This window comes from Hippopotamus amphibius, chromosome 1 (assembly GCF_030028045.1).
Source record: "Hippopotamus amphibius kiboko isolate mHipAmp2 chromosome 1, mHipAmp2.hap2, whole genome shotgun sequence".
In the NCBI taxonomy this organism is placed as follows: Eukaryota; Metazoa; Chordata; class Mammalia; order Artiodactyla; family Hippopotamidae; genus Hippopotamus; species Hippopotamus amphibius.
In genome coordinates, this window is record NC_080186.1 from 68,987,352 (window position 1) to 69,012,958 (window position 25,607).

The 25,607-nt window shown below is 35.9% G+C and overlaps 1 protein-coding gene across 1 annotated transcript in view; it reads right to left on the reverse strand.

The window, feature by feature from the left end:
- Positions 1-347: 347 nt before the first annotated feature.
- MSH4 (mutS homolog 4) overlaps positions 348-25,607 on the reverse strand; it is an 82,308-nt gene continuing 57,048 nt past the window's right edge. The window contains exons 17-20 of the mRNA XM_057715996.1: positions 24,118-24,246; positions 14,474-14,648; positions 13,071-13,159; positions 348-759 (exon numbers count right to left, since the gene is read on the reverse strand). Of these exons, the coding sequence (XP_057571979.1) occupies positions 568-759; positions 13,071-13,159; positions 14,474-14,648; positions 24,118-24,246 (585 nt within the window). The 3' untranslated portion in view covers positions 348-567. The remainder of the gene's footprint in view (positions 760-13,070; positions 13,160-14,473; positions 14,649-24,117; positions 24,247-25,607) is intronic.

The following is a 25,607-nucleotide window of genomic DNA, read 5'->3' on the forward strand; positions in this document are numbered from 1 at the left end:
GGACTTCCTAGGTAGGGCAGTGGTAAAGAATCTGCCTGCCAATGCAGGGGACACGGGTTCGAACCCTGCCCTGCGAAGATTCCACATGCCACGGAGCAACTAAGCCCGTGTGCTACAACTATTGAGCCTGTGCTCTAGAGCCCATGAGCCACAACTATTGAGCCCATGTGCCACAACTATTGAAGCCCATGTGCCTAGAGCCCATGTTCCAAAACAAGAGAAGCCACTACAGTGAGGAGCCTGCGCACCACAATAAAGAGCAGTCCCCGCTCTCAGCAACTAGAGAAAGCCCATGTGCAGCAATGAAGACCCAACGCAGCCAATAAATAAATAAATAAATAAATTTATTAAAAAAAAAAATCAGTTCTTTAAATAGTTCTCATTTCTTATATAACAACTATTTCCTTATACAGAACATATAGATGATAATTCTGAGGTTAACATAATGCAATTTTCAATTAAAATATAAAAAATAGCATATATTACTCTCTTTTGCTCTTGGGAAAAATTAAATCTAGGTTTCTCATATTAAGACATTATTTCATTAGTATAAGATGTGAATTGTTATTATTCTTCAGTCTTTCCTGAAACTTCTTCAGCCTTGGGAAAATCTGCTTCATACTTCTTTTTGAGATTACTTAAATATGTTCGTAAACTGTCTGGATCCAATTGAGAGTTTCGAGCAGTTTGAACAAGCCTAGTGGCTAGATGGTACACAGCTCTCTGTCTTTCCATCTCAGGGGTACTCCTCTGGCTTTGCTGTTATTGAAAAAATATAGGTAAAAATTAAAAGATGAATATGATGGTTTTTATTTTGGCAATATTCTATCTCCTTTCATAGAAATAAGAACTCAATGGTTAACCAGTCCCTTTGGATAAGTCAGTCCCACCCAACTCGTAAATAATGTACCAGAAGAAACACATATTATTTTGGAGAATAAAATTTCTCATGAGTATTTACTACTTTATGACAGACCATTAATCCTGGAAAACCACTTCTCAATGAAAAAAAAAATCTGCTAAAAACAGGTTAAATTTCTCAACACAATGCCAAAAATTAATGGAACATCCACAGAGCTATGTTCTATACAAACATTTTGTCATTAAAAAAGGTATGGGAAAACAGCACTCTGCTCATTGTTACGCAGTACTCATAATTTTAAATGTCACTCAAAGTACTACTCTGCTATCTCCTACTGTAATTCCCCAACAGATAAACTAGTAGACAGAACGGGTCATCAGTAAACTGCTTGTCCCTTAAGAGAGTTCAGGTATAGAACTGCTAGAGCCTAAAAGAAAATACTGCCAAGAAAATACTGCCTGAGGGGTAAATTACATTTTTAAAATAAGCAACATAAATTGCTAGTTGAAATTATGCCTTAATTCTTAACAAACTATACTTAAGGATACGCAAGAAATAATGTTTAAAATGGGAATCTTCTAATACTTTGGAACACCTTTAGATATTCAGTCCTTGAATACCTCCCTTCAGGGTTGGGAGTACAGTTAGAAAACTTTTCATTCATTCCTTTTCCTGAGCTAGATAGAGGAATCAGAATTTTCAACCTTAACTGTTTATGTAGACTTAGCTTCTGTTCACTAAGTGAAATACAATCTTTTTAACTCCTTCTCAATAGCCAAGAATTCCAGATATTTCTCTACTTTCACTATAGGAAAAATGAATACAACTCCATGAGGTAGGATAAGATTATCATATATTGATCCATCCATCCATTTGATATACTGATTGATCAACTACCAGTTTATTATTTAAATAACAGTTATTGAATATCTATTACTATCTATATATATTCCAGAAGCTATAACTTGTATTCATGACTATGGGGGCACATGAAAATGTCATCCTGACATGACAATGAAACTCAAAAAGCTCTGTCTTAAAGTGAAACAGACATGTTCACAAGCAATTGATTAATCATGAAAAGTCCCATAAGATAAATATTAAAATATTCATAGGAAAGCAAGTTCACTTCTAGCTTGTGGCAAGAAAAGCTTAAATAGGATGGAGTATTTGAAATGAATCTTGATGGTTAGAAGAGTGTAGAAGGGAGGGCATTCCAGAAAGGAAACAGAGAGAGCAAACACATTAGAAAGTGTAGTACACAATCAGGTCAAAATGATGAAACGATATGCAATTCAATGTGGCAGAAATGTAGGTTATTGTTAAGTTGAGTGATGTTATATAAGACTGGGGTAGTAAACAAAGGGAGATCATAAACCAGTAGTTAAGAAACTTTAATTTGCTTAAAAATCATCTGAAGACTAGTTAAAAGAGTAAATCCTTGAGCCACAGGAGACTCTTGAAAATCTGGAATAGTACCCAGTATCCAAGGTGATTCTAATGTAGGTAATTCTCAGATTACATTTTGAGAAATAATCATAGAAGACTTTCAACATTAAGCTAAGGAGTTCAACTTTTATTTGGTAAGAAACAGCTAAAAATTTCTGAGCAGGTTAACAACAAAAGAACTATGCATTCGAAGACAATCTGGGAGATTAAAAGATGGTGGCGATATGGGGATATGTGTATAAAAACAGTTGATTGAACCTGGTGTACCCCCCAAAAAAATAAAATAAAATAATAATAAAAAAAAAAAAAAAAAAAAAAAGATGGTGGCGAAGTAGAAGGATGTGGAATGTATCCCTCTCCACAGATGCATCAGGAATACACCAAAGGCACAATAATTCCCACAGAGAAGCAGCTAAACACCAACAAATGACCTCACACACCAGAAAGGACTGCAAAGATCCCAACATAACTGGCCTTTTTATATATTTCTACTTCTAGCTAAGTTTTTTGCAGTGCTGACTGTATTTCTCCTACCTTTTCTCATCTCTATCTTTTATACATTTCTATTTCTTTCTTTTTCTTTTCATATTTCCAGTCACACTACGCTCTTCTGTTGCCCTGTCTTCTATCCTTTTTTAGTTTATCTTAACATACTTATAAGCAATATTATCAGCCTGCTCTGTTTCCTTGCTTTATTCTCCATATGACACACTGCTTTGGTATTTATTATTAGGTTTTGTCTTTATCTTAGTTCTAAGTATAATTGTCTGATTTCATTCTGAAAATCTACAGTCTGTCTGGTGGTACTCTTGCTCTTTACTATATTTGATCCTAGCTTTCAAAGTCTCCCTGGATTTGTGTTAGTGTGTGTGGTGTTTTTTTTTCTTTGTTTGCTTGTTTTTGTTTTTCTTTTTGTTTTGTTCTGTTTTGATTTTGAATTTCTGTTGGTTTTCTCTTTGATTGTCTTATAGCATACTGGGGTTCTTTTGTCAGGTCTTTCTAGTGCCTTATGTTCTACTGGATTTAGTATTTGGGTGTCTTATATGTGTATGTGTTTCCTTGACTTAGTATTTGTTTGACTCAACACTCTGCCATTAGTCTGGGGCTTGAAAAGCCTTCTTTAAACCCCTTTATAGCTGGGACAAGCAACATCTGAAGTTTGGACTACTATGAGAAAACAAAGAAACACCTTGCAGGCAAAGGAGCAGGAAAAAAACAAACAAAACAAAAAAAATGAAGAGGAAATAGGAAAAATGCCTGAAAAAGAATTCAGAGTAATGATAGTAAAGATGATCCAAAATCTTGATAATAAAACACAGAAAATACAAGAAACAGTTAATAAGGACTCAGAAGAACTAAAGAGCAAACAAACTGTAATGGACAACAAAATAACTGATTTAAAAATACTCTAGATGGTATAAACAGCAGAAAAATTAAGGCAGAAGAACGAATAAGTGAGCTGGAAGATAGAATGGGGGAAATAATTGCCACAGAGCAGGAAAGAGAAAAAAGAATAAAAAGAATGGAAGACAGTCTCAGAGACCTTGGTGACAACATTAAGCACACCAACATTCAAATCATAGGCATCCCAGAAAAAGAAGAAAAAAAGAAAGGGTCTGAGAAAATATTTGAAGGGGTTACAGTGGAAAACTTCCCCAACATGGGAAAGGAAATCATTAATCAAGTCCAAGAAGTGCAGAGAGTCCCATACAGAATAAACCCAAGAAGAAATACACCAAGGCACATATTAATCAAACTAACGACAATTAAACACAAAGAAAAAATATTAAAAGCAGCAACAGAAAAGCAACAAATGACATAAAAGGGAAAACCCATAAGGATCACAGCTGATCTTTCTGCAGAAACTCTGCAGGTCAGAAGGGAATGGCAGGATATACTGAAAGTTCTGAAAGAGAAAAACCTACAGCCAAGAATACTCTACCCAGCAAGAATCTCATTCAGATTCAATGGAGAAATCAAAAGTTTTACAGACAAGCAAAAGTTAAGAGAATTCAGCACCACCAAAGCAGCCTTACAAAAATTGCTAAAGGAACTTTTCTAAGTAGGAAACACAACAGAAGGAAAAGACCTACAAAAACAAACTCAAAACAATTAAGAAAATGGTAATAGAAACACACATGTCAATAATCACCTTAAATGTAAATGGATTAAATGCTCCAACTGAAAGACACAGACTGGCTGAATGGATACAAAAACAAGACCCTTCTATGTGCTGCCTACAAGAAACACACTTCAGACCAAGGGATATATATACAATGAAAGTAAAGGGATGGAAAAAGATATTCCATGCAAAGGGAAGTCAAAAGAAAGCTAGAGTAGCAATACTCATATCAGACACATTAGACTTTAAAGTAGACTATTACAAGAAACAAGGAAGGACACTACATAATGATCAAGGGATCCATCCAAGAACATATAACAATTGTAAATATCTATGCACCCAACATAGGAGCACCTCAATACATATGGCAAATGCTAAAAGCCATAAAAGGGGAAATCAACAGTAACATAATAGCAGTAGGAGACTTTAACACCCCACTTACACCAATGGACAGATCATCCAATAGAAAATAAATAAGGACACACAAGGTTCAAATGACACATTAGACCATCTCGACTTAATTGATATTTATAGGATATTCCATCCAAAAACTACAGGATAAATTTTCTTCTCAAGTGCACACATAACATTTTCCAGGAGAGATCACATCTTGGGTCACAAATCAAGTCTTGGTAAAATCAAGAAAATTGAAATCATATCAAGCATCTTCTCTGATCACAACACCATGAGACTAGATATCAATTACAGGAAAAAAAAAACACAAACACAGGGAGGCTAAACAATACACTATTAAACAACCAAGAAATCATTAAAGAAATCAAAGAGGAAATAAAAAAATATCTAGAAACAAATGAAAATGAAAACACAACAAGCCAAAACCTATGGGATACAGCAAAAGCAGTTCTAAGAGGGACGTTTATAGCAATACAGTCCTACCTGAAGAAACAAGAAAAATATCGAATAAACAACCTAACCTTACACCTAAAACAATGAGAGAAAGAAGATCAAAACAACCCCAAAGTGAGCAGAAGGAAAGAAATCATAAAGATCTGATCAGAAATAAAAGAAAAAGCAAGGAAGGAAACAATAGCAAAGATTAATGAAACTAAAAGCTGGTTCTTTGAGAAGATAAACAAAATTGATAAACCATTAGCCACACTTATCAAGAAAAAAAGGGAGAAGACACATCAACAGAATGAGAAATGAAAAAGGAGAGGTAACAACTGACACCACAGAAATACAAAAGATCATGAGAGACTACTACAAGCAACTACATGCCAATAAATTGGATAACCTGGAAGAAATGGATACATTCTGAGAAAAATACAATCTTCCAAGACTGAACCAGGAAGAAATAGAAACTATGAACAGACCAACCACAAATACGGAAATTGAGGCTGTGATTAAAAATTTCCCAACAAACAAAAGCCCAGGGCCAGATGGATTCACAGGCAAATTCTATCAAACATTCAGAGAGGAGCTAACATCTATCCTTCCCAAACTCTTCCAAAATATAGCAGAAGGAGGAACACTCCCAAACTCATTCTATGAGGCCACCATCACCCTGATACCAAAACCAAGCAAAGGTGTCACAAAAAAAGAACATTACAGTCCAACATCACTGATGAATACAGATGCAAAAATCCTCAACAAAATACTAGCTAACAGAACCCAACAGCACATTAAAAAAATCATACACCATGATCAAGTGGGGTTTATCCCTGGGATGCAAGGATTCTTCAATATACACAAATCAATCAACGTGATACATCATATCAACAACTTGAAGGATAAAAACCATATGATCATTTCAGTAGATGCAGAAAAAGCTTTTGACAAAGTTCAACATCCATTTATGATAAAAGCTCGCCAGAAAATGGGCATAGAAGGAAATTACCTCCACATAATAAAAGCCATATATGACAAACCAAAAGCCAACATCGTTCTCAATGGGGAAAAACTGGAAGAATTCCCTCTAAGAACAGGAACAAGACAAGGGTGTCCACTCTCACCACTATTATTCAACATAGTTTTGGAAGTTTTAGCCACAGCAATCAGAGAAGAAAAAGAAATCAAAGGAATCCACATTGGAAAAGAAGAAGTAAAATTGTCACTCTTTGCAGATGACATGATGTTATATATAGAAAACCCTAAAGACTCTAGCAGAAAACTGCTAGCACTGATCAATGAATTTAGTAAAGTAGCAGGATACAAAATTAATGCACAGAAATCTCTTGCATTCCTATACACTAACAATGGAAGAGCAGAAAGAGAAATTAAGGAAACTCTCCCATTCACCATTGCAACAAAAAGAATAAAATACCTAGGAATAAACCTGCCTAAGGAGGCTAAAGATCTGTATGCAGAAAACTTTAAGACACTGATGAAAGAAATCAAAGACGACACAAAGAGATGGAGAGACATACCATGTTCCTGGATTGGAAGAATCAACATCGTGAAAATGTCTGTACTACCCAAAGCAATTTACAGATTCAATGCAATCCTGATCAAACTACCAATGCCATTTTTCACAGAACTAGAGCAAGAAATCTTACGATTTGTATGGAAACGCAAAAGACCCCGAATAGCCAAAGCAATCTTGAGAAGGAAAAATGGAGTTGGTGGAATTAGGCTTCCTGACTTCAAACTATACTACAAGGCCATAGTGATCAAGACAGTATGGTACTGGCACAAAAATAGAAAGGAAGATCAATGGAATAGAACAGAGAACTCAGAAGTAAGCCCAAACACATATGGGCACCTTATCTTTGACAAAGGAGGCATGAGTATACAATGGAATAAAGACAGCCTCTTCAATAAGTGGTGCTGGGGAAATTGGACAGCAACATGTAAAAGAATGAAATTAGAACACTTCCTAACACCATACACAAAAATAAACTCCAAATGGATTAAAGACCTACATGGAAGGCCAGACACTATAAAAATCCTAGAGGAAAACATAGGTAGAACACTCTATGACATCCATCAAAGCAACATCCTTTTTGACCCACCTCCTAGAATCATGGAAATAAAATCAAGAATAAACAAATGGGACCTCATGAAACTTAAAAGCTTTTGCACAGCAAAAGAAACCATAAACAAGACTAAAAGGCAACCCTCAGAATGGGAAAAAATAATTGCCTATGAAACAATGGACAAAGGATTAACCTCCAAAATATACAAGCAGCTCATGAAGCTTAACACCAAAAAAGCAAATAACCCAATCCACAAATGTGCGGAAGACCTAAATAGACATTTCTCCAAAGAAGACATACAGATGGCCAACAAACACATGAAAAGATGCTCAACATCACTCATCATCAGAGAAATGCAAGTCAAAGCCACAATGAGGTATCACCTCACACCGATCAGAATGGCCAGCATCACAAAGTCTGGAAACAACAAATGTTGGAGAGGGTGTGGAGAAAAGGGAACTCTCCTGCACTGTTGGTGGGACTGTAAGTTGGTACAGCCACTATGGAAAACAATTTGGAGGTTCCTTCAAAAACTACAAATAGAACTACCATATGATCCAGTAATCCCACTCCTGGGCATATACCCAAAGAAAACCATAATCCCAAAAGAAACTTGTACCATAATGTTTATTGCAGCACTCTTTACAATAGCCAGGACATGGAAGCAACCTAAATGCCCATCAACAAATGAATGGATACAGAAGATGTGGCATATATATACAATGGAATATTACTCAGCTATAAAAAGGGATGAGATGGAGCTATATGTAATGAGGTGGATAGAACTACAGTCTGTCATACAGAGTGAGGTAAGTCAGAAAGAGAAAAACAAATATTGTATGCTAACTCACATATATGGAATCTAAAAATGGTACTGATGAACTCAGTGACAAGAACAAGGATGCAGATACAGAGAATGGACTGGAGAACTCGAGGTATGGGAGGGGGAGGGGGTGAAGGGGAAACTGGGACGAAGCGAGAGAGTAGCACAGACATATATATACTACCAACTGTAAAATAGTCAGTGGGAAGTTGTTGTATAACAAAGGGAGTCCAACTCGAGGATGGAAGATGCCTTAGAGGACTGGGGCAGGGAGGGTGGGGGGGACTCAAGGGGGGGTGAGTCAAGGAAGGGAGGGAATACGGGGATATGTGTATAAAAACAGATGATTGAACCTGGTGTACCCCCAAAAAAATAAAAAAATAATAAAAATAAAATAAATTAAAAAAAAATAAAAAAATAAAAAACGATATAAAAAAAAAAGCAAAAAACAAACCATATGATAGTCTCTACAGATGCAGAAAAAGCTTTTGACAAAATTCAACATCGATTTATGATAAACACTCTCCAGAAAATGGGCATAGAAGGAAATTACCTCCACATAATAAAAGCCATATATGACAAACCAAAAGCCAACATCATTCTCAATGGTGAAAAACTGAAGGTATTCCCCCTAAAAACAGGAACAAGACAAGGGTGTCCACTCTCACTATTATTATTCAACATAGTTTTGGAAGTGTTAGCCACAGCAATCAGTGAAGAAAATGAAATAAAAGGAATCCAAATCGGAAAAGAAGCAAAATTGTCACTCTTTGCAGATGACAGAGTATACGTAGAAAACCCTAAAGACTCTACCAGAAAACTGCTAGCACTGATCAATGAATTTAGTAAAGTAGCAGGATACAAAATTAATGCACAGAAATCTCTTGCATTCCTATACACTAACAATGAAGGAGAAGAAAAAGAAATTAAGGAAACACTCCCATTTACCAGTGCAACAAAAAGAATAAAATACCTAGGAATAAACCTGCCTAAGGAGGCCAAAGACCTGTATGCAGAAAACTATAAGACACTGATGAAAGAAATCAGATGATACAAACAGATGGAGAGACATACCATGTTCTTGGGTTGGGAGAATCAACATTGTGAAAATGACTGTACTACCCAAAGCAATTTACACATTCAACGCAATCCCTATCAAACTGGCAATGGCATTTTTCACAGAACTGGAACAAGAAATCTTACAATTTGTATGGAAACACAAAAGACCCTGAATAGCCAAAGCAATCTTGAGAAGGAAAGACAAAGTTGATGGAATTAGGCCTCCTGACTTTAAACGATAGCACAAGGCCACAGTGATCAAGACAGTAGGGTACTGGCACAAAAACAGAAAGGAAGATCAATGGAATAGAATAGAGAACTCAGAGGTAAACCCAAGCACATACGGGCACCTTATCTTTGACAAAGGAGGCAAGAATATACAATGGAATAAAGATAGCCTCTTCAATAAGTGGTGCTGGGAAAGTTGCACAGCTACATGTAAAAGAATGAAATTAGAACACCTCCTAACACCATACACAAAAATAAACTCCAAATGGATTGAAGATCTAAATGTAAGGCCAGACACTATAAAACTCCTAGAGGAAAACATGGGCAGAACACTCTATGACATACATCAAAGCAACATCCTTTTGGACCCACCTCCTAGAATCATGGAAATAAAATCAAGAATAAACAAATGGGACCTCATGAAACTTAAAAGCTTTTGCACAGTGAAAGAAACCATAAACAAGACAAGAAGGCAACCCTCAGAATGGGAGAAAATACTTGCCAACGAAGCAACGGACAAAGGATTAATCTCCAAAATATACAAGCAGCTCATGCAGCTTAATACCAAAAAAGCAAATAACCCAATCCACAAATGTGCGGAAGACCTAAATAGACATTTCTCCAAAGAAGACACACAGATGGCCAACAAACACATGAAAAGATGCTCAACATCACTAATCATTAGAGAAATGCAAGCCAAAGCCACAATGAGGTATCACCTCACACTGGCCAGAATGGCCATCATCAAAACATCTAGAAAGAACAAATGTTGGAGAGGGTGTGGAGAAAAGGGAACTCTCCTGCACTGTTGGTGGGAATGTAAGTTGGTATAGCCACTATGGAAAACAATTTGGAGGTTCCTTAAAAAACTAAAAACAGAACTACCACATGATCCAGCAATCCCACTACTGGGCATATACCCAGAGAAAACCATCATCCAAAAAGAAACATGTACTGTAATGTTCATTGCAGCACTATTTACAATAACCAGGACATGGAAGCAACCTAAATGCCCATCAACAGATGAATGGATAAAGAAGATATGGCACATATATACAATGGAATATTACTCAGCTATAAAATAGAATGAAATGGAGCCATATGTAATGAGGTGGATAGACCTAGAGTCTGTCATACAGAGTGAAGTAAGCCAGAAAGAGAAAAACAAATAATGTATGGTAACTCATATATACGGAATCAAAAAAAAAAATGGTACTAATGAACCCAGTGACAGGACAGAAATGGGGATGCAGATGCAGAGAATGGACTGGAGGACACAGGGTTGGGGGCACAGGGGGCGAAGGGGAAGCTGGAACGAAGTGAGAGAGTAGCATAGACATATATATACTGCCAACTGTAAAATGGATTGCTAGTGGGAAGTTGCTGTATAGCAAAAGGAGATCAACTCGATGATGAGTGATGCCTTGGAGGCCCGGGACGGGGCGGGTGGCAGGGAGTGAGGGAGGGAGGGTAGGTGGGGATATGTGTATGGGTACAGCTGATTCACTTTGGTGTACCTCATAAGCTGGTACAAGAGTGTAGAGCAATTATATTCCAATAAAGTGCTTAAAAAAAAAAAGACAATCTGGTAGGTGTATGTAGGATGGGTTGGGAAAGAGACAGAATCAACTGCATAGTCCTAATGGGAGTTAATTAAGAAGAAGGATTCATAGACTCTGATGGGTCACTGGGAGATTTGAAAGTGAAGAGATAAGAATATTTTTCAAAAGATGATAAATTTAATTTTGGACCTACTAAAGAGTGAAAACATAAATTAAGATTTCAAGAAGAGATATGGATAAAATATATAGATTCAGCGTCAAAAAGAAATGAAAATGTAAGCCAAGGAAAGGATGAGATCACCAAGAGTATAGAATTTTAAACAAAGAAACAGCAGTAAAATCTTAGGATACTTCTATTTGGTAGGTGGAATAATAAAAAGCACTAGTGAAGAAAGGAAAGAAGTAATAATCAAAGAGGTAGGAGGATGAGAACATTCAGGAGAGGACAATTCTACAGTAGTCAAGATAGGGAAGAATTATGAAAAGGAAAGAAGGGTAATGTCAAATGCCATAGAGGGAAAAAGGGAAGATGAGAAGTAAAGAAAAGGCCATAAGGTTTTATGAATAGTTAGTATTTAAGAGGAAACTTTCTGTAGGGTAATGGCAAGATCCAGTCTGCAAGAGGAATTGGAAGAAGTAAGTATAGACTACTCTTGAGAAATTACCAGTAAAAGGAAGAGAAATATAGTTTGAGAAGTAAGGTAAAAAAAACAAAACCTAACCATATTCATAGGAAAAAGAAAAGTCAATAAAAAAACACTAAGAATGAAAAGAGAAAAAAAGAAACTGATGAAGAAACTGATCTTAATCGAGATGGGAAGAAGGTAGAAAAGTTAACCTTAAGGTTGAAAATGAATCTCTTCCTCTGAGATAGGAAAGAAGAGAAATAGGTGAAAAACACATTCTAAAATAGAGTTCTGAAGGAGGAAAGGTTCAAGCACTCATCAGAATGACCTCAAGTCTCTCAAAAAGTATAGGAGGTAAATTTTTTGTAGACAGTAAGGTTATTGAGGGCTCAGAAGAGTAGAAACATTTTGAAAGAGTTACTATAAGAACTGAAGAAAAAACTATTCAGTAAAATATTCAACTAAAGTTATGATATAGTGATTTACACTGGATAAAATTAGCCTGTCTTGAATATATTTTGAGCAGCATCAGGAAATTCAAAACTTAGAAGGCTACTGAAGAGGTTGCCCATTATTGGAATTTGGCAAGAGGAACTGTGAAGAACTAGGCAATGAGAGGTTCTTTAAAAGTGGAGCGCTGCCAAAATTACTGGTGAAGGAATTCCAATGGAGTAATTAGGCAAGTAAGGTAATGAAAGCAGTCTAGGAGGGTCAAAAGACTGAGGAATGCAAAAAACATTGAAGGCAGGTTAAGAAAGAGTGAAAGACACAGGAAACTGTTAGTACCAAAGAAAATTTCATACTGCACCTAGCTTAGTTTACTGAACACATTGGATTCTTAAAATATAAAGCAATCTGATGTGAAAAAAAAAAAAAAAATTCCAAATTTTCAGTTAACAGACGTGAATTCAGTATTGCATCTACTGCTTCCTAGCAAATCATTTAACCTCAGCTATAAAAATGTAAGTAAAAGTAATACCTTTATTATTTATCTTTTATTAGACCTAACTGCTTCAAGAAGAGTTATGAGGCTTATATATGATAATGGATAGAAGAGCTGTGAAAACTATTTAAAAAGATATGAAAATGTTGTGCATAGTGATTATTTTTAATGCTTACTTTTTTACAGATTTCTTATAAAGTCAGCATAGCAATAAGTAGGAACTGAACTGTTTAACTTTTGTCTCCTATCTTATTAGTAGATTTGCTGGGAAAAATTGTAATAGATCAAACCAAAAAAGTTTTGAGAAGTAAAAAGGATTTTATTTAGGAATAAGGTTTTTGTTTTATATATTTTAATTATCAGTTATTATATATTTAGATCCAAGACCATAACAAATATGTACACTAAAAGTATCTTCTTGAATATGAAAAACAATTCTTATTGCTAAAGAGTTTCTTACCAAAATTTGTCTGGTAATTTGAGTTGTGATTTCTTTGGCATCTAAGACAATGGATGGTGGGAGTGACGAAACCTCTGCAGCTTTTAATCCTAAAATTATAAACAATGGGGCTTCAAGATTATTATTGCTGGTTTGGTTATGTTTGTTTTAATCAGTATTAATCTTTTCTTCACAGATTTAAACTTCCTTTCTTAGGCATTTATAAACGACTTCATTCTCAAAATTAAGTTTTCCTAAGTTCTGGATGACAGCTTACCAATTATGAGATTTAATTACTTGCTAAAACATGTAAGACAAATTAGAATATCAATTACCTCTCAAGATACCTCTGAAATAGCGAAAACATGACAGGAAAAGGAAAAGTTGTAATTAGAAAATCAAATAATAGCAATGACATTCAAATTTCAACTACAAATTCATTTGGTTTGTAGGTCAAAGGACATATGGGCTTTGCAGGGGAGAAGAAAGTATAGTCAGAGATAAGCCTAGAGCTGAATATTCATCTATCCAGCAGATAGAGGGATCAATGAGGGAGGAATTTCTCAGAAGACATAACCAACTAGTATTCTCATGTGCTAATAGTTTATTGCTTTAGAGGCAATAGAAGCAATACTAACATTTATTTGAAGTTACTAATTGCTAGGCACTATGCTAGGCAGCTTGTATTTGATAATTCATTTAATCTTCACAAATCCACATATATCACCATTTAATAGATGAAACTGAGGCTTATAAAGATTGAACATCTGATACAAATTGTTATCCATTTGATTTTCCCATTTCAAATAGCAAAAATGAAGATGCTTTTTTTACCCTCACAAAGGTCACATTCATAGCTAAAATAATTTTTGAAACTTTATATGTAAAACTCAACTGAAAATTCCCTGAATCTGTGCAACCTTACCTGTCACATAATGATTTAGACAGAAAACATCTACCCAAGTTTATGAACACACATAATTTGATAATACATTCCATTTTAAGACTTAAGATTTAGTTATCAAGTTCCCTGAATCTGAAGAAAACAGAGGAAGGACCCTGTTACTGAAAGAGTGTCTAAGAAATACATAATTTTAAATTCATTATGTAAGTTGCAAATATAAACAACATTTTTCTAAGGATAGAAACTCTACTTCTGAGGCTTTCATGTATTATAATTCTACATAATTACTGTTAATGTTTTAAAACAAGCTTAATATATATAAAAATGTGAGTTTCACATAGAAAATACAGTCTTAGAGCATATAAGCACTCAAAAGAATGAAAAGGGAAAGTTGCTTAGATTGACAGTCAGGTAAAGAGGAGAAGAAAGTTTGTCTTACGAGAAAATGTAGTGTTTCAGTGTGTGTGTGTGTGTGTGCGTGTATATATATATATATATATATAATTTCTATATGCAATACCATAGTTTTTTTCTTCTGTGAGTCCCTTAGAAAGTTTGTAGGTATACAAGATTGCTTCTTTATTTCTTGAGGCGTTCTTTACATGTTGAACTTCAAAATGAACATTTTCTACATTAGGATACAGAACATCTATATGGCATAGTTCCAGGAAATGTGTAGCAAACAGTGTAAATGCCTAGAATATACAATAATGAATATCAATATTTTTAAATGAACTAGAAAATTTTATTTTAACTATTTAAACAAAATTTTAGTTTAACTTTCTGAGTAGCTTAGCAGAAATGCAAAAATAAAACTGATGAACTTTGAGGATAACATGGTCAATTCATCTTAAAATGTTTTGAAATTTTATATTCAACGAAGAAAACATGTTTATTATGTTTACATACACGTATGTTACATTATGGGAAAGAGAACAAATGCAAAAATCATAAAAAAAAATCTGAAGATATTGAAAGGATGAAGTTTACCAGAAATAAAGCTATTAGCTGAGGTAATCATTTATTACAGAAGTAATCCACAAATGAAATTATAACATTCCCCTCCACTTTTAAAAAGCTCTAAAAGTAGCTTCCTTCCGTATAAGTAGTTTTGGGAAACTGAAATCAATGGATTGTCTCAGGTATTTGAAATTGCAAAGGTTTCTGCTTTTATATTTGCATTGTGTTTGGGTTAGGTACTTAAAGAGGAAAAAAAGGTTGAGAACACTGCTTAGTACGATGATTCTTAAACTTTAGTAATCCCCTGAGGAGGTTGTTAAAAATGCAAATTCTTGGTGTTTATCCCCCTCACATTCTCACAATCAGCAGTGTTATTTAGGGCCCTGGGGAACTGAATTTTCCCTAAGTACTTCAGGTGATTTTGATGGAGGTGGTCCAAGCAACTTAAGACCAGCACAGTGGCCTCCTGCCCAGAGTTACTAAAACAAAAGGAGATGTGACTAACTAGTTATGTTTTAAGACACTAGTGAGAAACTAAATAGGTGATTAGTGGAAAATTTAAATATTAAGACATTAGAAAGAAAATATCTGACTGGCAAATGGCTATCAACTATGGAAAGAGTATCAATGGGAGGAATGGTTTTGTATATGACAGAAAAATAATAAATCTCAAAAACTGCTAAACAAATGAAAAGGGGGTATAAAACAAACCAAATTTACAAAGCAATAGGAAAATACTTAGAAACCCAGTAAACTATCAATATTTAGGAGCCAGAGACCATGTTCATAATAACAATAATATCCTCAAATTTTATATATCAAATCAATCTATTCCAGTAACTCTGTAAACTCTATTTCAGGTTAATTTGATTTAACAAATAATTATTCAAGACCTTTCTACTACAAGGACTGTGCTAGGCCCTAAAGATACTAGGTTAGAAAAAAAACAATTAACTTTAAGCTCCTTAAAAGTAAGTAGCAATAATTATATTTTTACTATCAAGCCAGCTGCTTCAGGATGGTTGAGGAACATAAGACAAGTCCATGAATACTGGTTCACTGCTGCACTGCATTTGCTATGAAGTGAGTTCCTTAATCAGAAATAGTTCTGCAATTCTGTGTGGAATACCATGATGGTGGATAAAGCATTCTGTTAAGTTCATGGGTGGTAGTTTTTGCAGAAGCCATACATTCAGAGAAGGCAAATCTGTATCCAGAGTAAGTATCTAGTCCAGTAAGACAAGTTGCTGCCCCTTTCTTAATGGAAGTGGTCCAATGTAATCAACCTGCCACCAGGCAGCTGGCTAATCACCTTAGGGGATTGTGCTGTATCAGAGGCTAAGTGTTGGTCAGACTGGGCACTCGGGGATGGCTGTAGCCAGGTTGGCCATGGTTAGTGGAAATCTATGTTGCTGAGCCCATGTATAACCTCCATCCATGCCATCAATACCAATTTGTTCATGAACCCCTTGGGTGATGGCAGGGGTGGCTGGGGAAAGAGGCTGACTGGTATCCACAGGACAGGTCATCCTATCCACTTGATTATTAAAAGCCTCCTCTCCTGAGGCCACTCTTCACTGACTATTCACACAGGACACAAATGTCTTTACATTTTCTTGCCTAGTCAGAAAGATTATCCACATTCCTCTTCCCCAAACGTCCTTGTCACCAAATTTCCAAAAATATTCCTTCCAAGTCTCAGCCAGACCACACTGGCCACAGCCCATGAACTGATATATAATCACACACCTGGCCATTTCTCCTCACAAGCAAGATGAACAACCATGTACGATGCTTGAATTTCTGCCCAATCACTGTTTTCCTTCACCAGTGTCCTTCAGGGACTAGAAAGGGTATAGTGCTAGAGCTGTCCACTTTTGGGTGGCACCTGAATATCATACAAAACCACCTGTAAACAGGCAAGTCTTCTCTTCTTCTGTCAACTCTCTATGAGGCCACAGGTGCAAGGTGACAAAGAGAAAGCAGTGTAGGAGGAGTGGGGACCATGAGCACTTGAGCCATTTCTTCATGTAACTTGTGCCTTCATGGCCTTCTCAGGTCCAAGGGCCTGTCAAAGGGGCCAAACAGCATCTCTGTCTGTCACTGACACTTGAAACACTATTGAATCTGCTTGATTATATGGCTTAAGTAGCAGAGCAGCTTGCAAGGCTGAAACTGTTGCAGAGCCTTCTCTTGCTCTGGGCCCCATGCAAAACTAGCAGTATTCAGGTCACTTGGTAAATGCGCTGGAGTAACACATCCAAATGAGAAATAGGTTGCCTCTAAAATCCAAAGAGGCCAACAATGCATTTTGCCTCTTTTTAGTTATAGGAGCCAGGTGTAACAACTTATATTTCTCTTTAGAAGGGATATCTTAACATGCCCCATATCACTGGACTCCTAGAAATTTCACCGAGGTAGAAGGCCCCTGTAATTTTTCCTTGTGTAAATTAAAAAAAAATTTGATGTATAGTTAATTTACAATGTTGTGTTACTTTCGAGTGTATAGCAAAGTGATTGAAGCATGCATACATGTATATTCTTTCTCAGATTCTTTTCCATTATAGGTTATTATAAGATATTGGGTATAGTTCCCTGTGCTATACAGGAGGTCCTTGTTTATCTGTTTTATATATAGTATTGTATATATGTTAATCCCAAACTCCTGATTTATCTCTCCCCAACCCCCACTATCCCTTTGGTAACCATACACTTGTTTTCTACGTCTGTGAGCCTATTTCTGTTTTGCTAATAAGCTCATTTGCATTATTTTTTTAGATCTCACATATGTGATATCATATACGTCTTTCTCTGACTTTCTTCACTTAATATGATAATCTCTAGGTCCATCCATGTTGCTGCAAATGGCATTCATTCTTTTTTACAGCTGAGTAGTATTCCATTACACACCACACCACATCTCCTCTATCCATTCATCTGTCAAAGGACATTTAGGTTACTCCCATGCCTTGGCTATTGTATATAGTGCTGCTATGAACAGTGGGGTTCATGTGTCTTTTCAAATTATAGTTTTCTTTGGATATATGCCCAGGAGTGGGATTGCAGGATCATATGGTAACTCTACTTTTAGTTTTTAAAGGAACCTCCATACTGTTCTCCATAGTGGCTGCACCAATTTACATTCCCACCAACAGTGTAGGAGGCTTCCTTTTTCTCCACACCCTCTCTAGCATTTATTATTTGTAAACTTTTTAACGACTGCCTTTCTGACTGGTGAGAGGTGATACTCATTGTAGTTCTGATTTGCATTTCTCTAATAATTAGCAATATTGAGTATCTTTTCACATGCCTATTGGCCATCCATATTTCTTCTTCAGGGAAATACCTATTTCTTCTGCCCATTTATTGATTGTTGTTTTTTTTTATTAAGCTGTATGAGCTGTTTATATATTTTGAAAATTAAACCCTTGTCTATAGCATCATTTGTAAATATTTTTTTCCCATTCTGTAGGTTGTCTTTTTGTTTTGTTTATGGTTTTCTTTGCTATGCAAAAGCTTTTAAATTTAATTAGGTCCTATTTGTTGTTTTTACTTCCATTACTCTAGGAGACAGATCCAAAAAAATATTGCTGCAATTTATGTCCAAGAGTATTTTGCCTATATTTTCCTCTAGGAGTTTTATAGTATCCAGTCTTACATTTTGGTCTTTAATCCATTTTGAGTTTATTTTTGTGTATGGTGTTAGGAAATGGTCTGATTTCATTCTTTTACATGTAGCTGTCCAGTTTTCCCAGCACCACTCATTGAAAAGACTGTCTTTTCTCCATTACATATTCTTGCCTCCTTTGTCATAGATTACTTGACCATAGGTGCATGGGTTTATTTCTGGGTTTTCTACCCTGTTCCACTGATCAGTTTTTGTGCCAGTACCATATTGTTTTAATTACTGTAGCTTTGTAGTATAGTCTTAAGTAAGGGAGCCTGATTTCTCTAGCTTCGTTCTCCTTTCTCAAGATTGCTTTGGTTATTCAGGGTCTTTTGCGTTTCCATACAAATTAAACAATTTTTTTGTTCTAGTTGTGTAAAAAATGCCACTGGTAATTTGATAGGGATTGCACTGAATCTGTAGATTGCCTTGTGGTCATTTTAACAATACTGATTCTTCCAATCCAAGAACATGGTAGATATTTCCATCTGTTTGTGTCATCTTCAATTTGTTTCATCAGCATGTAACAGTTTTCGGAGTACAGGTCTTTAGGCCCCTGTACTTTTGTCGGATTTACCTCCCCCTCCCCCGACACACAGATGCCTTACCAATAAGTCTAGAGTAGTTGCTACTTTGTGCTCACTAGGTCCAATCAGCATAATGTTATCAATGTAATGGACCAGTGTGATATCTCATCAAAAGGAAAGTAATCAAGATCCTTACAAACTAAATTATGAGAGTTGGAGAGTGGATATACCTCTGAAGTCAGACAGTGAAGGGGGTACTGCTGACCTTGCCAGCTGAAAGCAAACTGCTTCTGGTGAACTTTATGGAGAAAAATGCATTGGCTAAATCAATTAGCCGCATACCAGGTACCAAGGGATATGTTAATATGTTCAGGCAATGAAACCTCATCTGGTACGAATAGCTGCAATTGCAGTCACCACCTGGTTAAGGTTACAATCATTCACTGTCATTCTCTAAGGTTCATCTGTCCTCTGCACAGGCCAAATAGATGAGTTAAATGGGAATGTGATGGGAATCACCACCCCTGCGACTCTCAAGTCCTTGAGTGTGGCACTAATCTCTCCAATCTCTCTAGGAATGGGGTACTACTTTGGGTTACTATTTTCCTACACAGAAACAGTTCTAGTGGCTTCCATTTGGTCTCTCCTACCATAGTAGTCCTCACTCCACAGGCCAGGAAACCAATGTGGGGATTTTACCAGCTGCTGAATACACATATCCCAATTATACATTCCAGAACTGGGAAAACAACTGGGAAAATAACCATAAGATGGGTTGCATACCCACTGTAAGACAGACCTGGGCTAAGGCTACATTGATCATCTGACTTCCATAAGCCCTATTGTGACTGGTAAGCCAGTGATGTTTTGGGTCTCTGTAATTAGAGTCAGTTCAGAGCCAGTATCTAGCAGTCCTCAAGAAGCCTGATTATTTCCTTTTTTCCCAATGCAGTTACCCTGATAAAAGGCTGTATGTTCTTTGGGGGAAGGCTGGGAGAAAAATTAACAGAGTACATTTTTGGAATATACCAGAGTCCCTCCTCAAGGGGACCCAGCTTCCCCTTCATTTAAGAAGTTCTAGATCTGTAAACTGGCTCAGAAATTGGCTGAGGGGCCTTGATTCTCTTTTTTATGGTTCAGGCTTGACATGTACACTTGGCCGACTTATACAGATCAAGTAAGAATTTAATAAGCTTCCTTTCTATTTTACTTCTAGGAACACCACAATCAACCAGCCAATGCCATACAACTGCCCAAGTCAAGACCATTCTGATTGCTGCTTTGGACTCTGCTGTCTGTTTTGGTAACCATGCCTGTCTTGCCTTTGGTAGTAGAGTATCATCAGTTGGCTCCTGCCACACCAAGATATAATTACTCCCACTGTATTTAGGTTTTCCAATTCAGTAACTGCAGTTTCCACCATAAGATCTGGCCTACACAGAATAGTGATCACAGATCACAGAGCTCTTCAAGGATGCTGGGGCTCTCCTCACACATTTATTTCTCACAAGTCATGGTGAAAGGTATGTCTTCTGGACCCTTGCAGGGTAGGTGAGTAGGTCTTAAATGACAAATCCATAATAACATTCCAATTCCCCTAAGCCTTTGAATCTTTTTTTCTACATTTAACCAAGGCTGGTACTGGGCTATCTTTTGGTTCATGTTTCAACTAACCAACCAAACATCCTGAACTGCAACATTAAATTCAAAACCTCTGCTTAGTGAGTCCATATCAATAAGTTTGGCCTTATCCAGCTTTACATTCCTTCCATTATTATCCCACAGCCTTAATATTCAGTTCCATACATGTTCCCCAGATTTCTATCTGTACAAATTTAAAAACGCAAGTAGTTCTTTTGAAGTGTAGTTTACCTCCTCGTGGGCCATACTTCGTACCTCACCTTTAGGGGCCAACTGGGACCTGAGTCTATGTATAGTTAAGAAGCAAATAAGGATGGTAAGGGTGGATCCTGAGGAGGTTTAGCATTGTCTTACATGGCAACTGCCTCAGAGGAAGCCATTACAGTTTCTTCAGACAAAACAGAGTTAATCCCCTCAGATGGGCAATGAAGCTACTCACATTGAGGGTAGAGAAGCCTCTTCCACTGGCAAAGAAGACTCATTAGAACTTAGAGGTTCAATGTTCCCAGCTTCAGTAGACTTCCCACATGTCCCCATTCTAACTTTCAGGATTGCATTCCTTCCCAAGCAATGTTCTGACTTTAATAACAGAGTTGCTACTATGTGGCTGGGAATTCAACTTGCATTATAATTCAGCCAGTCACAGAATGAGATTCTGGATTTTCAGTAACCTTAGGCTATAGAAGGTAAGAGTCTCCTTCAGGACACATATACAAGCTTTCAGGTCATTTATGCATGGATTTACTCAGGAATTTGAATTCCTGAGCTCATCTCCTTTTCTTTCCCTACTTTGTTGAGCAATAGTAGAAGCAACCAGACAACCTCATTATATTTGTTAGTTTGCCAAAACCTTTGAAAGTATCATATACACAGTTACCAAGCTCCTTGCTTCTTGTAAGTGGTTGATTAAGAATATCCAATAGTGATATTTTGCATATTTCTATTGCTAGATCACACTATGCACTACCAGTGCTTTCTTTACTACTGGAAATAGTCATTCGTATCTTTAAATCTAATTAGATTAGAAAGTCAATTCCAGAAACTCCAGAACTCAAAACATTCATCCTTAAAATTTTGTTCCCCTAAAACCACACTTGATATTAAAATTTATATTAGGCAGGGTTCTCCAGAGAAACAAATTAACAGAATGTGTGTGTGTGTGTGTGTGTGTGTGTGTGTGCGTGTGCGCGCGCCTGTCTGCAGACAGAAAGAGAAAGACTTATTATAAGGAAATGACTCATGTGATTATGGAGATTGACAAGTCTTCAAAGCTGCAATCATCAAGCTGGAGATCCAGGAAAGCTAATGATGTAGTTCCACTCCAAGCCCAAAGGCCTGAGAATCAGGAGGGTCAACAGTGTAGTTCTAGTCTAAACGTTAGCAGGCTGAATATGCAGAAAGAGCTGATGTTTCGGTTCAAGACGGAATGCAAGAAAGAATAGATGTTCTAGATCGAAGGTAGTCAGGCAGGAGTTTCCTCCTACTCCAAGAGGGTCAATCTTTTCATTCTGTTCAGGCCTTCAACTGGGCCCCACTCAAAAGTGACTGGATAAGGCCCACCCACATTAGAAAAGGCAACCTACTTTACTCCTTATTACCAATTCAAACACTAATCTCATCCAGAAACACCCTTACAGATATACCCAGAAAAAAATGTTTGACCAAATGTCTGAGTACTCCATCGCCCAATCAAGCTAATATATAAAATTAACCATCACTATTACTAATGAGCTTTTAATCCCAATAAGCAATATATGCATCTTATTTACATGAGAAATTCTTATCAACTGAAATAGAATGGGAATTACAAAGACTAATGTTACCTATTAACATTAGTTTTTATTCATCACATACCTTTCTTTAAGTATAAAATAAGATTTTTCTCCAAAAAGAATGAGAAAAGAAAAAATATGAAAAAATAAAACTACAAAACAAAAAAACAAAAACAAAGAAACCAAAAAATAAGATTTTTCTCATTCTATATATAATAAATCATTACGGACTCTTATTTAAGGTACAGAACCTCATCTTAGGGATATTTTAAAGTACTTTAAATATAGAAAAATATTTTTATGTAAATTTTTTCATACCAATATATATTTTGAATGATTATCTAAAAAGATATTTTAAAATTACCTTAAAAATAGAGCAAAAAATCATAGTTTGTTTTACATAGTTGATTTATGAAAAAATGTTTTCTTTAAAGAAATAAAATCTTAGGAAAATAAAATAGATTTTCCATAAAGTGACTTCAGATACATAGTTTATTAATTCATGTTGTAACACTGCAGTCAGTGTTATTATATGTGGAGTCAATTATTGAAATGTTTTCATGTTTTGCTATTTAATTTGATTAAAGCCAAGTGACTGTTTTTGACATTATTTTTATTTCTTGATTTCCTCCTTTCCTTTTGTACATTATGACTATCATATTAACTGTTCTTGCTTCCATGAGAAATGAAGTAACAAAAAATATAAATGCTATGGTATGATTACATTACTTAAAATTATTTTAAAGAGCTATTTTGTAGGTGCCTGTAAAATCCAATCGTGATAAGTTTACAAAGGATACATCAAAAAAGGATTCAACAAATTATTTACAATAGCCAAGGTATGGAAGCAACCTAAGTGTCCATCAACAGATGTATGGACAAAGAAGATGTGGTGTGTGTAAACACACACACACACACACACACAGTGGAATACTACTCAGCCATTAACAAGAATGAAAAATTTTTTAATCGAAGTATAGTTGATTTACCATGTTTCAGTTGTACACCAAAAGAATACATATATTCTTTTCCAGATTATTTTCCATTAAAGGTTATTGCAAGATATTAAATATAGTTCCCTATACTATATAGTAGGTCCTTGTTGTTTATCTATTTTGTATATGGTAGTGTGTATCTATTAATACCAAATTCTTAGTTTACCCCTCCCCCCTTTCCATTTTGGTTACCTTAAATTTGTTTTCTATGTATGAAAAAAAATGAAATTTTACCATTTGCAGCAACATGGATGGACTTGGAGGACATTATACTAAGTAAAATAAGTCAGAGAAAGACAAATACTGTATGATACTACTTAATATGGAATCTAAAAATTACAACAAACTAGTGAACAAAACAAAAAGAAACAAACTCACAGATATAGAGAGCAAACTAATGTTATCAGTGGGGAAAGGGAAGGAAGCAGAGGCAAAATATGACTAGGGGGGAAAAAAGGTTATTACGGGATTATATGAAATCATTTGTGTGAAACTTTTGAAAACTGTAAGGCACTATAGAATTTTAAAAATATTTCATTCAATACAACAATTTTTGAAAAGGGCTCAAAATTAATGTACTTAACATAAATAGAGAAGAATACCTTTAAGCTCAGCAGATATTCACAAACAGCATAGCAAATGCCAATACCTTCTTCTGTATTAGTACCTCTGCCAAGTTCATCAATTAATATGAGTGATTTGCCATTAGCATTATGTAGAATATATGCTATCTGAAAATATAAGTTCAGTATTATTCATTGCAACCAAACAGCTGCCACTATCATAGGAAAAAATGAGGAAAAATCCAGTCTCTTTATTAGTTCATTTGAAATATATTTTTACAGAGAAATCCTGCTGAGCAGAAACTAACACATTGCTTTTCTTTCTAAAAGTCTCATTACTAACAATTCCAATAGAATAGCTGATGTGTACATAAACAGACATATGCATATGTGTATGAGACAACAGAGTAAATAAATATTATCTAAAATATTGATGTTTCCGATACAGTGAAATAAAGCAATGAATGAAATGTTTAAATAAAGCACAAAGATGGTCATTTTCGTCTCTACAAATGACTAATCGTCATAAAATGCTTTAAACTCTCTCTCAAATTTATTTTAACATCTCTATAGCCAGTAAAAATGAAAAGAAAAATTTAGGGAAAAGCATCCAAGTCCACTGATTCCCAATTAAACAAATAAATTTAAACCCATGCCCAATAAAGGCCTATGTCATGACACAATAGTAACCTTCGTGGCCATTTTACCTTTCCACGAGACTAAGCTTCTTGAGAGCTAGGATCATTTAAAAATACATCTCAGGACTTCCCTGGTAGTGCAGTGGTTAAGAATCCTCCTGCCAGTGCAGGGGACATGAGCTGAGCCCTGGTCTGGGAAGATCCCACATGCCATGGAGCAACTAAACCCGTGCACCACAACTACTGAGCCTGTGCTCTAGAGCCCCTGAGCAACAGCTACTGAGCACACATGCCACAAGTGCTGAAGCCCACGTGCCTAGAAGCCCATGCTCCATAATAAGAGAGGCCACCACAATGAGAAGCCCGTGCATTGCAACAGAGTAGCCCCCCACTCACCACAACTGGAGAAAGCCCATGCACAGCAATGAAGACCCAATGCAGCCAATAAATGAAATAAATAAAATCAGACTGTAACTTTAAAAAGATAAAATAAAAATGCACCTCAAGCATCTAGTCTATTGCTATATTCTCCCACAGATATTCAACATATACTAAATAATTATATAAGTATCATATACTGTGGGCAAATGATAACTTTATTCTCCCTCTACCTAAAGAAAATTAGGCAACTGTATAGGGATCCAATAACTCCTTCCCACTGAAGATAGCCCAAGAGCTATACTGAATTCTTTTAGCCCTTCAAGCTTATTTGACATTGCTCAGATCAAAAATAGGTGATGATACATACTTTGTTACAGGAAGTAAAAATTCTACAAGAGCACAGAAGAGGGTGATTTTTAAAAGCCTTTTAACACAGTGATCTTTTATTTTAAAATCAAGCCTAACAGGGACAATAGGTACTATGTAAAATGTTCCTGAACAGGTCATTGT